Source organism: Halichoerus grypus, chromosome 4 (genome assembly GCF_964656455.1).
Source record: "Halichoerus grypus chromosome 4, mHalGry1.hap1.1, whole genome shotgun sequence".
NCBI classification, from domain to species: domain Eukaryota; kingdom Metazoa; phylum Chordata; class Mammalia; order Carnivora; family Phocidae; genus Halichoerus; species Halichoerus grypus.
The window spans coordinates 186,652,496-186,670,216 of NC_135715.1; the positions used below are offsets into that span (position 1 = coordinate 186,652,496).

General features: G+C 50.8%; 1 protein-coding gene across 1 annotated transcript in view; it reads left to right on the forward strand.

The window, feature by feature from the left end:
- Positions 1–12,707: 12,707 nt before the first annotated feature.
- Positions 12,708–17,721, forward strand: part of EFHD1 (EF-hand domain family member D1) — a 41,589-nt gene continuing 36,575 nt past the window's right edge. The window contains exon 1 of the mRNA XM_036069263.2: positions 12,708–13,104. Within this exon, the coding sequence (XP_035925156.1) occupies positions 12,809–13,104 (296 nt within the window). The 5' untranslated portion in view covers positions 12,708–12,808. The remainder of the gene's footprint in view (positions 13,105–17,721) is intronic.

Here is a 17,721-nt window from a genome sequence, read left to right on the forward strand (position 1 = left end):
GAAAACATGACGAAAAGTGAAAGAAGCCGGACACAAAGGGTCTTAATAGTGTATGCTTGTTTTTATGTGAAATATTCAGAATAGGCAAATCCATGGAGACAGAAAGCAGATTAGTGGTTACCAGGGGCTGGGAGGAGGAGGGTATGGGGAGTGGGTACAAGGTGTTCCTAAATTTTGCCTTAATTTTTAAAAAACCACACAGTTCAGAGGTAGCAGCCAATATGATATCGAAAGGGTCTCTGTCCAGATGCGGCTAATACAAGTCTTTCTGTTACCCGTATCGTGATCAATAACCAAAGCTTGACTTAGCAACAACCTCTATCGGCAGGGTGACATTAATTCATTACCTGCTAAGTGCTTTACATGCAATCAGTCGTCACAACATCCTCGTATGTCTGGTGGGTAGTATTACCTCTGCTGTGTATGAGAAAACAGAATCTCAGAGAGGTTAAGTAACTTACTCAAAGTCACACAGCCTCTGAGTGACAGAGCCAGGGTTTACACCACTGCCCTCCTCCTCCCACCTCTGTCCCCATGACTGAGGGCTCCTGGTTCTGTGTCTAAAGGGAAGAACCAAAAATAGTTTAGGCCATCTTATCCTGTGCTACATGTAAAGAATGTCCGAGAACTTGGGGGATTAATGAAGTATATCGGGGTATTAATGAAGTATAATGTCCTCAAACTTCTTAAGATTTATTTATTTATTTGGGGAGGGGGAGGGTCATAGGGAGAGGGAGAGAGAATCATTTTTTTTTAAGATTTATTTATTTATTTTTAGAGAGAGAGAGCAAGCATGTGGGGGGGGGGCAGAGGGAGAGGGAGAGAATCTCCAGCAGACTCCAAGCCAAGCATGGAACCCGTCATGGGGCTCGATCCCATGACCCTGAAATCATGACCTGAACTGAAACGAAGAGTCAGATGCCCAACCAACTGAGCCACCCAGGTGCCCCAATATCTTCAAACTTCTTAAGAAATGGCCCCATCAGCAGGTTCCTGGCAACGAGGCAAACCTTTGAAGCTCAGGAGTGTCTCCTCTTCATAGGGGAGCACGAGCTTCCTGCAGTCGCTGCTGGGGCCCCAGACTGAGACCAGTAAGGACACCCGGGGAACTGGGACTGGTGGCACACTTTGGTCTTTATTTTCGGATCTTATCCCAGAGAAGGTCCAGCATCCATGGAGCACTGGGTCAGATTTGGGTGGATCCGGGTACCTTGTGTTTTGGGGAACAGTCAAATGGCAGGGGTTCAGACCAGAGGGCTTGGAGGCCAGAGACAAGGCCAGAGAGAAATGTCTCAGCAGCAGAACATTTCCCCAGTTGAGGGTCAGAGCCAGGGAGCAGGCGGCTCTGACCTGTCTCTTAGTCCGGAGTTACCCCAGATGGTAGCCAGCAGCCACAGAGGTTACTGAGTGTTGGAAACGTGGCTGGACGGATTATAAAATACACCCCAAATTCTGAAGCCATGCTACAAAATAAAAGAACGTAAAATGTCTCATTAATATTTTTTATATTGACTACACGTTAAGAAGATAATATGTGGCATGTATTGGGTTAAATAAAACATTGTGAAAATTAATTTCACCTGTTTTCTTAGACTGTGTTTAAAATGCTGTTACTAGAAAATTTAAAATACAAAACACACATTCTAAAATAAAAAGTATGTACTGTTTCTCTTGGGCAGCACTGATTTGGACCAATCCCTCTGGCCTGGGCAAGGCCCCATAAGGGGAGGCCCTGCCACCTATTGCCCTGGGCTGCCCTGGGTTGGCCTGAGGTGGGGGGGGGAGGGAAGAGAATTGTGAGGTCTCGGGGGGGGGGGACCAACAGTTGACTGGGGGAGCTTTGGGAGGAAAAGACTCCCCAGGGTGGCACCAACTCTGAAGGGCTTGGGTGGGGAGAAGATGGGGCAGGGGGGGACTATCTTCCGACAGCCCCTGCCAGGAATCCCTAGGCCAGTGGGAGGGTCCAACCTTGTAGGATTCATTTTCACCCACTCCCAGTTCTTTGTCGCTTCTATCAGGTGAGAAATAGGGAGGCGAATATTTTCTCTGTTAGCAGCTTTCACCATCTGGAGTCTCTTTGTCCTCTGAACAGAATGCTGAGGCCACCCAGGGAACCCGAGTCTGAGCTCATTGCCCCCTGGGGGGGTCTCCCTGATGAGTCCCCAAGGCCACAGACGTGGATGCCTAGAGCCTAAGGGGCCTGGGGACCAGGCATCATGTGGGGTTGGAGCCTCTGGGTCTGACCTGGGGCTTGGAGTCAGATTTAAAAAGCTCCCGAGCTTTTGCTCCCTAGTTCTCTGCTAGGAATTTCTTCTGCCACTGGGGACTATGCAGCCAGCCTGGGGACAGATAGGAGTCACTTTCAGGGTTTCCCAAACAAAAACAAAGACCCAAAACTTGCTCTTGGGGTGACATCCCTGGAGAAAAGGCAGAAGTAATTGAGAGTCTTTGGGAAACCTCTCTAAGGGAAGAGTTAGAAGAAAGTAGATGGGATGCTGACGTCCAGGGAGGAATTCCTCCAGCCTGGGTTGTTGACATTCTGAGCACTCTGCTCACACTATTTCAATGTACCTCCTAGAGGAGACTCCTCCTGGCCATTTTGTAGCTGAGCGCAGGGGTGCAAGAGCCCCTGGCTCCGGGGGTCCCAAGCAGACCAGGTTCGGCTACTTGCCTCTGACAAAATCCAAAGACAGGGGGACAGGCGGTGGTGAAGCAAGAAAGGAATTATTTCAGTGAGACCAGCACCAGCAAGACAGCAGGCTAGCGGCTCAAAGACTGTCTCCGAAGTGCTGAAAATACTTCCAGGTTTATATGAGGAAAATGTGGGCCAGAGGTCGGTGGGTACGTGCAGGCGGGCAGTGAAGGGCAAATCCATCATCGTCTTGGGGTCAGTCCTGCAGGGTCTTCCTGGCTCAGGGCAGTCCTTATGGCCTGAGGGGGTAGTTTTGGTGCCCATCAGGGGACTCTTTGCCCGCAGGGTCTTTTGCCTGAGTCCAGAGAGAAGCTGGAAAGAAGGATTCTCAATTAAGAAAGTTTGAGGTCAAAATGGAGGTAGTTCAAGTCCTCTTTCAACTTTACCTAAAGTTGCAACCTATTTTCCACCCACATCTTATACTTGGCTCTGCTTTATTTCTGCCTCGGTCCTTATCATCACCTAATATACCATTTGTTTTCATTTATTTTTGTTGACTGTCCTCCCCCCTCCCCCCCGCCCCCACCGCCTGACCTACAACGTAGGCCCTGAGAGCAGGGACCTTGTTATGTTTCGGGTGTTACAGGATTTCTTTTCCTTTAGTGCCCCCGGTTCTTGGTCACGCCTCTTGGAAGAATGAAGAGGTAGACCAGATGAAGAGTGGTGGGCAGCAAAGCAAGGTTTATTGAGAGTTTAGTAAGGTTTACTGAGTGATAGAACAAAGCAACTGAAGAAGGAGGGGACCCAAGAGTGGGTTGCACCTGGAGTTTCTAAGTCTAGGGTTTTTTTTTAAGATTTTATTTATTTATTTGAGAGAGAGAGAGAATGAGAGACAGAGAGCATGAGAGGAAGGAGGGTCAGAGGGAGAAGCAGACTCCCTGCCGAGCAGGGAGCCTGATGCGGGACTCGATCCCGGGACTCCAGGATCACGACCTCAGCCGAAGGCAGTCGCTTAACCAACTGAGCCACCCAGGCGCCCTAAGTCTAGGGGTTTTTATGGGCTTGTTGGTGGGCTGTTTTAATCTGATTAACCCTCCGTGTACCTGCCACCCAATCAGGTTTTTGTCATCTACCTATCACATGGGAAAGGGTGGAGGGCTCCTTCCAGGATGGTGTAAAATCCTTTTAAGGGTGGTTTCCTTCTAGGGCGGGGGCCCTTGTCCCTGCCTGCCTTTCTCCCAACTATCCTTCAGCATGGAGAACAGCCCAAAACACCTAGAACGGGACCTGGCCCTGAGTTCAGATTAGTTGAATGAATGAGGTGTTTTGATTTTTAACCCAAATGCTGCAAAGGAGGGGTGTCCACGCTCCACTCACTGAGGTTCTGTGTGGACAGCAGAGGGCAGAATCAGCCCCAGCGCCCACTGACGGGATGAGTTGGATGCTTTCGGCTTACACACACACAATAGAAAACTTGGCCGCCATTAAAAGAAATAAGGTAGATTCATACCTCTTAAAATGTGGTCCACAGACCTCCGAGAACTATTTTGTGATACTAAGACATTATTTACCTTTTCCAGCGTGTTGACATTTGCACCAATGGCGTAAAAGCAGGTTTGGGTAAAGCTGATGTCCCCTTAGCCTACATCAAAGCAGTGGCACTAAACCCTACCGAGAATCCTCGGATTCTTCACCTTCAGGCACTCCTGCTTCTAGTTTTGTTTTCCGTTCTTTTGTTTTGTTAATGTCGTTTTCAAAGAGGATTTGAACTACCTCCATTTTGACCTCAAACTTTCTAATTGAGAATCCTTCTTTCCAGCTTCTCTCGTAACTCAGGCAAAAGACCCTGCGGGCAAAGGGTCTCACTGAAATAATTCCTTTCTTGCTTCACCACGCCCTGACCCTCTGCCTTTGGATTTTGTCAGTGGTGAGTGGTCAGAACTGGTCTGCTTGGGACCCCCGGAGCCAGGCCCTCCTGCACCCCTGCATGTCAGCCTCACTTTCCACATGACACTGTTTTTGACGAAAGAGAATTTTTAATCTTAATTAGATTCTGATCCTTCAGTACATGTCTCTCTCTTTTTTTTTAATGGAAGTAGAATTAGCATACAGTGTTAGTTTTAGGTGTACAATATAATGATTCAACAGTTGTATACATTTCTCGGGCGCCTGGGTGGCTCAGATGTTAAGCGTCTGCATTCAGCTCAGGTCATGATCCTGGGGTCCTGGGATCGAGCCCCGCATCGGGCTCCCTGCTCGGCCGGAAGCCTGCTTCTCCCTCTCCCACTCCCCCTGCTTGTGTTCCCCCTCACGCTGTCTCTCTCTCTCTCTGTCAATTAAATAAATAAATAAAATATTAAAAAAAAAACAAAAAAACCCAAAACAGTTGTATACATTTCTCGGTACTCATCAAGGTAAGTGTATTCTTGGGGTTCCTGGCTGGTTCAGTCAGGGGAACATGAGACTCTTGATCTCAGGGTCGTGCGTTCAAGCCCCATATTGGATGTAGAGATTACTTAAATTTTTTAAACAGATTTTATTTATTTTAGAGAGAGCATGAGCATGCAAGAGCGTGCATGAGCAGGGGGCGGGGGGAGAAGAGGGAGAGGGAGAAGCAGACCTCCCTGCTGAGCAGGGACCTGGGGCTTGTTCCCAGGACCCCAGGATCTTGACCTGAGCCGACAGCGGCCACTCAACTGAATGAGTCACCCAGGCACCCCAATTAATTAATTTTTTAAAATGGCTGTAAGATAAGTGTAGTCTTAATCTGCTTTATCTGTTTCACCCATCCCCTCCACCCACCTCTTCTCTGGCAACCACCAGTTTTTCTCTGTAGTTAAGAGCCCGATTTTTTGTCTCTTTTTTTTCCTTGTTTGCCCTTTTGTTTCTTAAATTCCACATATGAGTGAAATCACTTTCTTCTGGCTACCTTATTTCACTTAGCATTGTACCTTCTAGATCCATCCGTGTTATTGCAAATGGCAAATTTTCATTCTTTTTTATAGCTGAGTAATATTCCAGTGTGTGTGTGTGTGTGTGTGTACACACCACATTTATTTATCCATTCATCTATTGATGGACACTTGGATTGCTTCCATATTTTGGCTATTGCATACGATGCTGCAATAAACATAGGGGTGCAGGGGCACCTGGCTGGCTCAGTCAGTGGAGCATGCAACTCTTGATCTTGGGGTTGTGAGTTCAAGCCCCAGGTGGAGTGTAGAAATTATTTAAAAATAAAATCTTGGGCGCCTGGGTGGCTCAGTCGTTAAGTGTCTGCCTTCGGCTCAGGTCATGATCCCAGGGTCCTGGGATCGAGTCCCACATCGGGCTCCCTGCTCGGCAAGAAGCCTGCTTCTCCCTCTCCCATTCCCCCTGTTTGTGTTCCTGCTCTTGCTCGCTCTCTCTCTCTGTCAAATAAATAAATAAAATCTTTTTTAAAAAAATAAAATCTTTACAACAAAAACAAAATCAACCAAACAAAAAACATAGGGGTGCTTATATCTTTTTGAATTAGTGTTTTCATTTTCTTTGGGTAAATACTCAGTAGTGAAATTACTGAACCATATGGTATTTCTATTTTTAATTTTTTTTTTTTAAAGATTTTATTTATTCACTTGAGACACAGAGATAGAGAGAGGGAAAGAGAGCATGAGCAGGGAGAAAGGCAGAGGGAGAGGGAGAAGCAGGCTCCCCGTTGAGCCAGGGGCCTGATGTGGCGCTCGATCCCAGGACCCTGGGATCATGACTTGAGCCGAAGGCAGACGCTTAACCATCTGAGCACCCAGGCGCCCCATCTATTTTTAATTTTTTTTAAGATTCTATTTTTTAGGGGCGCCTGGATGGCGCTCCCCCTGCTTGAGCTCTCTCTCTGTCAACTAACTAAATAAATAAAAAAAATATTTTTTAAAAATTTTTTATTCTTTAAGTAGTCTCTACCCCAATGTGGGGCTCAAACCTATAACCCTGAGATCAAGAGTCGCATGTTCTACCAACTGAGCCAGGCATTTTTAATTTTTTGAGGAACCTCCATATTGTTTTCCATAGTGTCTGCACCAATTTACCCCCCACCAACAGTGCACAAGGGTTCCTTTTCCTCCACTACCTTGTTAACATTTGTTATTTCTTTTTTTTTTTTTTAAAGATTTTATTTATTTATTTGACAGAGAGAGACACAGCGAGAGAAGGAACACAAGCAGGGGGAGTGGGAGAGGGAGAAGCAGGCTTCCCGCAGAACAGGGAGCCCGATGCGGGGCTCGATCCCAGGACGCTGGGATCATGACCTGAGCCGAAGGCAGACGCCTAACGACTGAGCCACCCAGGCGCCCCAACATTTGTTATTTCTTATGTTTTTTATTCTGACAGGTGTAAGGTGATATGTCATCGTGGTTTTGATTTCCATTTCCCTGCTGATAAATATGGAGCATCTTTTCATGTGTCTGTTGACCTTCTGTATGTCTTCTTTGGAGAAATGTCTATTTATGTCCTTTGCCCATTTTTAATTGGATTATTTGGGGGTTTTTTTAGTGTTGAGTTGTATAAATTCTTTATATATTTTAGATACTAACCCCTTTTCAGATATATCATTTCCAAATGTCTTCTCCCATTCAGTAGGTTGCCTTTTTGTTTTGCTGATGGTTTCCTTCCCTGTGTAGAAGGTTTTTATTTTGGTGTAGTTCCAATAGTTTAATTTTGCTTATGTTTCCCTTGTCTGAGGAGACACATCTAGAAAAACGTTTCTTTTTTTAAGATTCTATTTATTTATTTTAGAGAGAGAGTAGTGCATGTGAGCTGAGGGGAGGGGCAAAAGGGGAGGGAGAGGAAGAAGGAAAGAATTTCAAGCAGACTCTGATGAACCTAGAGCTGTTCGGGGCCTTAATCTCAGGACCCTGAGATCATGGTCTGAGCTGGAACCAAGAGTCGGATGCTTAACCGACTGAGCCGACCAGGCGCCCCTAGAAAAATGTTTTTATGACTGCTGTCAAAGAAATTACTGCCTATGTGTTCTTTTAGGGATTGTGTGGTTTCAGGTCTCACATTTAGGTCTTTAATCCATTTTGAGCTTATTTTTGCGTATGGTGTAAGAAAGTGGTCCAGTTTCATTATTTTACATGTAGCTGTCCAGTTTTCCCAACACCACTTGCTGTAGACTGTCTTTTCCCCATTGTCAGTGAGCCCCGCTTGCTCAACGATGGACCCCAACAGTTATTTCTCATCACACTTTCTTGAGGCTTTGACAATGACTGGAACATTCTAAGGGCCAGGCCAGAAAGCCCTGATAGCAATGGAAATGCCTGGAAGACGACACCCCACAAGCCCACATGAGGGAGGGCATGAAGAAACTTGGAAAGAGGACATGGCATCAACAATGACTTAAATTTTTTTTTTTAAAGATTTTATTTATTTATTTGAGAGAGAGAGAATGAGAGAGAGAGAGCGTGAGAGGGGGAGGGTCAGAGGGAGAAGCAGACTTCCCACCGAGCAGGGAGCCCGATGCGGGACTCGATCCCGGGACTCCAGGATCATGACCTGAGCCGAAGGCAGTCGCTTAACCAACTGAGCCACCCAGGCGCCCATGACTTAAATTTTTTTTAACTTCTTCTTTTTTTTTTAATATTTTATTTATTTATTTGCCTGAGAGAGTGAGCACAAGCAGGGGGGACAGCAGGCAGAGGGACAAGCAGGCTCCCTGATGAGCAAGGAGCCCGATGTGGGACTCGATCCCAGGACCCTGGGATCATGACCTGAGCTGAAGACAGAGGCTTAACCAACTGAGCAACCCAGGCGTCCCAACAATGATTTAATTTTTAAAAGATAAACATTTTTTTTTTTAAGTAGGCTCAGCCCCACGTGGAGCCCAATGCAGGGCTCGATCTAATGACCCTGAGATCAAGCCCTGAGCTGAGATCAAAAGTCAGATGCTTACCTGATTGAGCCACCCAGGTACCCCCAAACATTTTCCTCTAAAACAAATCAGAGCCCTGAGATTTTGACTTGTTAAAGAAGTTGGTAATGCAAGCACAAGCAGGAGGCAGAATGCCTCCAGGGATGGAAGTGTCCCCAGCTTTCTGCTCTCTTGGAAAGGTTTTTCCCTTTCTGGAAGTCAGTTCATTCCATCTTCTTTGTGACTCGCAGGGCAGCCCTTCCCAGAGGGCCTGGAGACCTGTGCCAACCCATCCGGCCTGAAAAACATATCTGTTCTTGTCCAGATGCCACAGAACTGGGATAGGACTCAATCCCGCAGGGATCTGCAGAGCAAGAACAGGCAAATTGTATTTTCTAAAGATGGCCGCAATAGTATGTATTCCATCTCACTGGCTATTCTTAGATGTGATGTTGTCACTTGTCCACTGAGAGGTGGAGATTTATATTCCCTCTCCTTGTGACTGCCTTGACCAACAGAGTTCAGCGGTGTGATTCCTGAGCCTACATCATAAAAGGCAACTCCCTTGGGGCTCCTGGGTGGCTCAGTTGGTTAAGCATCTGACTCTTGATTTCGGCTCAGGTCACGATTTCAGGGTCCTGGGATTGAACCCTGCTTCGGCCTCCGTGCTTAGCAAGGAGTCTGCTTGTCCCTCTCCCTCGGATCCTCATCCCCTCTCCCCCCATAAATGAATAAAATCTTTAAAAAAGAGAAAAGACAATTCCCTCTTTACAAGCCTGCCCTGGGAACCCAGCCAACATGTTATAAGGAGGCCTAGGCCATATGAAGAGGCCATGTGTAGGTGCTCCAGGCAACAGCCCTAAGGAAGAACCAAGCATTAGCCCCCATCAATTCTGTATCTGTGAGGGAATGAGTCTTTTTTTTTTTTAATATTTTATTTATTTATTTGACAGAGAGAGACACAGCGAGAGAAGGAACACAAGCAGGGAGAGTGGGAGAGGGAGAAGCAGGCCTCCCGCTGAGCAGGGAGCCCGATGCGGGGCTCGATCCCAGAACCCTGGGATCATGACCCGAGCCTAAGGCAGACACTTAACGACTGAGCCACCCTGGCGCCCCGGGAATGAGTCTTCAGATTCATTCCTGCCCCCTGCCTTGGAGCTGCTCTTCCTTACGTCAAATGGATCAGAAAAGACATTTTTCCCATGAAGCTCTGCCCAAATTGCAGATTTGTGAGCAAAGTAAATGTTTAGAGCCACCAGGTTTAGGGATGGTTTGTTACACAGCAATCATTGAAAAAGAAGTCTGTGCAAAAGAGTTAAAACACATTTGGTCTCCCTATGAAATGCAGATCATCCTTTGGCCTCCCGGGAGGAAGGTTAACAAGCTCATGGGATGACATAGGGTAAGGCACTTTCCAGCTGCTCTATAGCAAATATCCACCCTCTGGCACCTTGTCATTTTATTTTATTTATTTATTTATTTTTAAAGATTTTATTTATTTATTTGAGAGAGAGAGAATGAGAGAGAGCAGATGAGAGGGGGGAGGGTCAGAGGGAGAAGCAGACTCCCTGCCGAGCAGGGAGCCCGATGCGGGACCGATCCAGGAACTCCAGGATCATGACCTGAGCCGAAGGCAGTCGCTTAACCAACTGAGCCACCCAGGCACCCGGCACCTTGTCATTTTAAACAATAACATTTGTTTTCTGATTATAACAGTTTATACACTCACTATAAAAAATTCAGAAAAATGAGAATTAAAAAAGAGAATGGAAATGATCTGACTTCCAGCATTTACAATGTTCACAATTTGGTCCCTTTCCCTTTACTCTTTTTTATATAGAAATTTATTTTACAGGGGTGTCTGTCTGGGTGGCTCAGTCAGTTAAGTGTCTGCCTTCAGCTCAGGTCATGATCTCAGGGTCCTGGGATCGAGCCCCACAACGGGCTCTCTGCTCAGTGGGGAGTCTGCTTCTCCCTCTCCCTCTGCCTCAGGTCCCCCTGCTTGTGCTCTCTCTCTCTCTCTGAGTGTGTCAAATAAATAAATAAAATCTTAAAAAAATTTATTTTACAAAACGTAGGTCATATTTGCACAGTAAATACTGATGTTAACCCATCATTCAGCAATCATGTTTTGAGTGTGTCAGGTACCCAGCTGGACACTGGAAAAGGGGAGATGGGGAGTAGGGCTTTTCCAAGCCATGGCAGTGACGGTGACTCACCTTGGGTCACTAGTGAGATATTGAGACTTCATTCTTAGGGGTGGCTAGGTGTTTCCTGGGGAGCATCATGGGTAACTGTGGCTTTGCTGCCAGGGGTGGGCATGGCCTAGGAGGTGTTCCATCCTCCTCTACTACCTCAGTGGCAAGGAAGCTTGGGGGATGCCTGGTGGGCACAGCCACCAAACTCTGTCCCTTGCAGGTGATAAGCCTTTTAAATGGCACCCAGATGACAGCTCATATTGCATATGCACACCAAGCAAAAAGTACTTCCTTAGAGATCCACTGTCCAACATAGAGCATGTAGTAACAAATGGCCTTTAAAATCTCAGAGGGTAAATCTCATATTCAGTGTTCTTACCAAACCCCCCCCAAAACAAAAACCAAAGGGACACAAGGAAACTTTTGGAGGTGATGGATATGTTTATGACCTCGATCACAGTGATGGTATCACAGGTATTTGCCCATGTCCAAACATGAAATAAAGCTGTAAAAAAGAGTGCTTCCTCCTTTAGAAACACTTAAATGACAAGGTTGAATTGCATTCAAAATCCACTCTCAGGGGTGCCTGGGTGGCTCAGTTGTTAAGCGTCTGCCTTCAGCTCAGGTTATGATCCCGGGGTCCTGGGATCGAGCGCCATATCGAGCCCCACATGGAGCCCCATATGGAGCCCCGCATCAGGCTCCCTGCTTGGCGGGAAGCCTGCTTCTCCCTCTCCCACTCCCCCTGCTTGTGTTCCCTCTCTCACTGTGTCTCTCCCTGTCAAATAAATAAATAAAATCTTTTAAAAATAAAAAAAACAAAATCCACTCTCAGTAACATGAGAATCTTCAATCAATATTATGTTCTATTCACAAGTGAAAGAAAAGGCAAAGCTATTAGGTTTTTTTTTTTTTTAAGATTTTATTTTAAGTAATCTCTACACCCAACATGGGGTTGGAACTCACAACCCCAAGATCAAGAGTGGAGGCTCTTCCCACTGAGCCAGCCAGGTGCCCCTAAATAACTTTTTTCTTCTCATGAGGCTTCTATAGATGCCCCCCGCCCCCCACGCAGGCCGCAGCTCAGCTGGGGTCACACACAAGCTGGGGTCAGCAGCCCACCAGGTGGCCAGAGCAGAGAGAGTCCAGGCTGGGGCAGACCGGTGTTTACAACGCTTGGCTGATGTAATAGCCATCTGCATCAGCCTTCCTTGGGGAGAATGACGACTATACTTGTTTTACCCGCTTGTTAAAAATGCTGATTTATTTATTTATTCTTGAGCTTCCTTTTTTTTTTCTTGTGTGTTTCACAGAAAAAGCTGGAGCCCCTGAAGCCACGCGGGTGTCTCGCCTCTGGGGGAGCCACGAGTTTTGTCACCCCTGTTTGCTTATTTGTTTTTAGTAATTTTAGTATGTTTTAGCAACATTTCATTTTTTTCTTTTTATTATTTTTTAAATTAACATCTAATGTATTAAGCAACATTTATTTTCAATGAAATGTTAGAAACGCAGCTCCCTACTCCCTGCGGGCGCCTCCCACTCCCAGACCTCGCGACCCGTGGGTGCCAGCCACGGGAGCGCGTGGGTGTCACCCGGGGGCGCTCGGTTTATCCCACCTCCGGCCTGTCCTGGGCCGCGAGCACCTCCAGTCGGGGTACGTCTGTGGAACGAGAGGAACCGCCCGAACGGTCGCGAAACTCTCCCACTGCCGTTTCCCCGGGGACCGCAGGGTCCCTCGGATCCCTCCGAGCGGGCGTGCGCGGCAAGGTCGGAGTTGATCGGAGGGTCCACTTCCCGTCCTGAGGGGCGGTCAGCCTCCAGTCCGGAGTCCCGGGGAGCGGGCAGCCGGGTAGGCGTCCCTGGGACGCGAGGACACCTGCGGCCTGTGGCCGGGCGGGCGGCTCCTCCGGCCGCCGCGCCTCCTTAAAGCCGCGGCCCCGCCCCGCCCGCCCCCCCTCCCGCCCGCGGTTCCACCCAACCGCCGGATTCCGGCCGCCGGGGCAGAGCGTCGCAGAGCCGCGAGCCCGCGAGGAGCGCGCCGTCCGCCAGTCCCCGCGTCGGGTTCCGCGTCCCCGGGTCCCCAGATCCGTCGCCATGGCCAGCCAGGAGCTGGCGCTCAAGCTGCAGCGGCGACTGCAGTGGGAGGAGGCGGAGGAGGGCCGCCCCCAGCCCGCGCCCCGCGCCTTGGCCGCGCGGGAGCCCGAGTCCGAGTCCCCCGCCTGGGCGCCCACCGCCTGCGCGGACGCCGAGCTGAGTGCGCAGCTGACCCGACGGCTGGACATCAACGAGGGCACCGCGCGGCCTCGCCGCTGCAAGGTCTTCAACCCCTACACCGAGTTCCCCGAGTTCAGCCGCCGCCTCATCAAGGACCTGGAGAGCAAGTTCAAACTGTGAGCGCCCGCGCCGCCCTGCGCCGTGCGCCCCGGAGGACCCTGCTCCCGGGGACCCGAGAGGGAGGGAGCGGGGAGGTGGCGGTGGGCGGGTCTTTCTGGCCCGGAGTCCCGGCTCTGCTTTGGTGGGACAGGGTGGGATAATTTAGGAGATGCGGGGTGCCCTTAGCATTTAACCCACGCCCCCAGATCCTGCGCGCCCGGACCCAGTGCCGGCGCGGCGGGGGGCGGGGGGGAGACCTGGCCCGGCCACCGAGAGCAGTGGCCGCAGCTCTCCCGGACTGAGCTCAGAAGCTCCCCTGAGTCCCAGGGCGCGGGTCCCGACGGCCGGTCCCGCCCCCTCCGCCGCTGGTGGCAAGATGTGCCCGCCGCGCAGCTTCTAGGAAACGGAGTCGCGCAGCGCCTCACCTGCCAGCTTTAACTTTATCTCCCCAGGGAGAAATTAGCCCCATTGTCCTTTTATCTTTTAGAACAAAAGAGGAAAGTTATCCTTGGCTGCCGCGCGGGGTCTGACGTACCCACAGAGGCTGAGAACTGAGAGTTGGTTAAACTCGTTGCAGAAGATCGGGACGTTCCTGGGGCGAGTGTGTCCAGGGAGCGTCCCGGCGGCGTCGCCATATCTGCTCTACCCCTTCTTGCGTTTTGGGCAGGAGGCGCCCGTCGGAACCGGACGTAGCAGCCGGCAGCCGGTCGGACGGGGGCTCGCTCCCGTCCCGCGGTGCAAGCCCCGCCGAGCCCGGGAGCTGCTGGGCGTTGGAGGCAGCGTAGAGAGCCCCCACTATTCGGCCTTGCATTCTGGGAGGTCCCTGGACCTCAGTTTCCTCATCTGGAGGGTGAGGGCAGTAATCGTCCCTGCCTTTTAAGGCCATACAGTGTTTTGCACACCCTAAAGCTCCTAACCAAGCTATTAATATTATTTCCAGAATTGGGCCAAGACCGGAAAAATGCCTGGGGGAGCAGAGGCCTCCGGCCAGGTCATGCTTGGGGCGTTTTTAAAAGCGCTTGGAATGTGTTTGTCCTCCCGCGTGGAGGTTCTATTTAAAGGCTCTGTGGCCGCCACTGTGTGGCCAGAGCGTTGGCCCCTTCCTGAGGCTGGGCTGCCGTCCAGCCTCGGCCTCTGTGGTCAGCAGAGGCTGGCTCCGGGGGCCTCCCCGCCTCCTCTGCCTCCCCCACACCCTGATTTCCCTGGCTTCCCGGCACTGTTCTCTGGTGTTCACACCTGGTGGGTCTAGTTTGGGTAATTAAGGAAGGCTGAGTTGGGGGGGGTGTGTCTGGGGTGGAGATGGAAGAGCAATGGGTGAATGGTTTGTGGGAGCCCCTTTGATTTATTTCCCGGGAGGACTGCTCTGGCTTCTTTGCTCCCATGTCCCAGCAGTTCCTCCCAGTCCAGCTGGATTGGAGGGCGCTGCATCTCGGGGACCTCCACCTTCAGGTTGCTTTGAGGTATAGACTTGGGCTTCTTCTTTTTTTTTTTTTTTTTTTTTTTTATTTTAAAGATTTTTATTTATTGAGAGAGAGAGAATGATAGAGAGAGAGCATGAGAGGGTGGAGGGTCAGAGGGAGAAGCAGACTCCCTGCTGAGCAGGGAGCCCGATGCGGGACTCGATCCTGGGACTCCAGGATCATGACCTGAGCCGAAGGCAGTTGCTTAACCAACTGAGCCACCCAGGCGCCCTGACTTGGGCTTCTTTTATTTATTTATGCCATTGCTTTTTTTTCTGCAGAGCAATTTGTGAAAGGATAGGTTCGTTTGTTTGTTGGCTGCCTAAGGGTAATACAGGGAGTCCACACAGGGTCTTCAAGCGAGGCGGCATCCACGAGGAAACAGGGTCAAGCTGAAGGGACGGCAGTGTGTGGTCCGGGGTCCCCACCTGCGCATGGCACTACATGATAGCTCTCCAGAGCTGTGGTGTCAGGCAGAATTCTAGGTTTTCTGTCACTTTCAACCAAATTGGCATAAACGAGAAGGAGGTTAATTGGCTCACAGTGTGGTGTCAGGAATGGCTGGACCTAGGTGCTCAGATGATGCTATCAGTGCTTAGTTTCTCATTTTCTTAAGCCAGCTTCCTCTCTCTGTTGTCCCCATTCTCAGGTGGCTTATCCCTGATGGTGGCAGGCTGGCCACAGCAGCTCCAGTAAGTCCGGAGGGAGAGTAACCACAGCAAAGGCCTTATTGTCTCTTTCTCTCTTTTTAGCTTTACTATTGTTTCTTACTGGCTCTGAACCAATTGCTGTGGCCAGGGGGACTTGTGGCTCTGATTGGCCAGGCCTGAGCCACGTGCCCCACCCCTGCAGTGAGGAGTCCGGCCTCCACCCCTAGCAGCAGGGGCTTGGCGGTGGGGAAGAATGGCTTTCACTGGCAAATCTTGGGGCTCTTGCTGAGGAAGGAGGGTCAAGTGCTGGTTTGGCTGTGAATGACCTTCATGGGTCACCCTGGACCCAAATTGTGGGCAGGCTCAGGCCTGCTGCTTTGTTCCCCATCAGCCATGAGTGTGCTCTCGCAGGACTGGCAGCTCCTGTCATCAGGGTGTGGGATCTGAGGCCCAAGCTGGTGCATAGAAGCCTTCCTGGGAATCACCCCCCTGTGTCCGGAAGGCGGGAGAAGCAGAACGGCCCCTCCGGTTAGAGTCAGCTGAGCAGTAGCCGGAGACAGCAGCTCGGCAAGGGGAACAGTGTTCCTTTGGATTCGGACAGACATAGGGCTGACGGGGCCCAGGATCCGTGACCCTGGGCAAGCTGCATAATCCCTCAGAGTCTTGGTTCTCTTGCTGGTGAGATGGGCACAACGGCTACCCTCCCGTGAGGGCCAGGTAGCTGCTGTGGCCACCGGGGCAGGGGCCCCTGGAAAGTGCTGCCTTTCTTCCCCCACTGTGTTCGGAAAGGCCCCCCTGAACCTGGTGTCGAGACCCAGTTATGCATCATGCGTGTGGGGAGGGTGGGCACATAGCTCCCTTATTCCGGGGTCATTAGCTGTGACTGTTGACCGTGGACAAGTTGCTTAACCACTTCCGTCCTTTCATCTGTATAATGGGGGCGGTTGTTCCTTTCAACGGGTTTTGGGGAGATGAACGGGTGACCTGCTGAGATGGCATGTGACCTAGAAGGGGGGAGCCCTTTGCTGCACATCGTGCCCCCACTTAGGCTCCAGCCCTGTGTCCCTGTGCCTGGCCCCAGCTTCAGGCTCCCCACACCCCACAGAGACAGGGATTGCATGGCCCCAACCCCCGAGCTTCCACAGACTCAGCACCCACTCTCTGAACTCATTGGTTTTCCCTCTGGATGCGTCTGCCCGTTTCCCACACCTGGGAGGCAGCTGGGACTTGGCTGTCCCTACCCCACCAGGGTCAGCGGGCCCTGGGTTGGGAGATTTGTTCCCCGGCTACTTGTGACACAACTCAGCATGTGACAGTGACACTAGGTGATGGACCAACCCCTCATCTTGTGAAGGGGCCCTGCCGTGCCTGTGGTCACTAGATCCGGCCAGTCCCCCTGCCAACCACCGCCGGCTCCCTGCCCTCTTGCCACCTCCACCCCTGCTCCAGATAGCCAGCTGGCTCTGGGACCTTCTCTGCCTGAGCCCATCAGCCCAAGGGGCTGCCTGCCCCGGCTGCCCTTGCCCAGGCTGGGGCAGGCCCTGGGCCCCCACGCACCCAGAAAGGCTGCTATGGGGCTTGGCACTCGGGGATTTGCCGCCCGGCCTGAGGCTGGTCCTCTGCTGCCAGCTAAGGAGCTCCTTGGTCCCAGCTTTGCCCACAGCCCAGCCCTGACTCCCTGCTGGCCCTCTTTCATGGGTTCTTCCTGCTGTCCTACATGACTTAAAGAAAAAAGAAACAACCCAGCAACTTTTAAACTATGCATAGGTAGGTCCTCTTAACCCGATGGCTCACTCCTCTGCCCCCATGCCCATTTCCGCACTGACCCCTCTCTGCAGCTGCCTCGGCCGCTCCCGGAGGGCGGGGCCCGGAAACCCCTTACTGCCCCCCGTCCTCTGAGCCCTCCCTGACTCTTCTCCTGCCCTGTGAGGTGTCAGCTCGGCACCCGTCCTGCCGGTGCTGGTCGTTACTGTGCTTCTGTCCCCAACCAAAGTGTGGCCTCTTTGTCCCTTTTCCTTTTTCCTTTGCTTTTCTACACATAAATAAATAAAAGCCTAAGCGTGTTAAAATCCCAGCTTATTTCCCATCGCCTGGCTTTCCAGACTTAACCCACTGCAGAAGCAGTGCCGAGGCCGTGAAGAGCTGGAACGTGGAGCCAGGCTTCCTGGGTTCAGACCCCGACTCTACCGCTTGCTACCTGGAAGGTTACTGAAAAGCTCTGTGCCTCGGTTTCCCCTTCTGTCAAGTGAGGATAGAACAGTACGGTGCTTGTGGGGTTACCGTGGAGATTAAATAAGCTAATGCATGTGAAGCAGTTAGCTCCGTGCTGGGCCCACGGTGAGGGCCCAGGAGGTTTGCGTCACTCAGTTTCAGATGATCACACAGCTGTCATTTGGGTGGATGTGCAAATTTTGTGTTGTCTTTTTTTTTTGCCGACCAGGGGCACCTGCGTGGCTCAGTTGGTTAAGCATCTCCCTTCAACCCAGGTCATGATCTCAGGGTCCTGGGACTGAGCCCCGCGTCG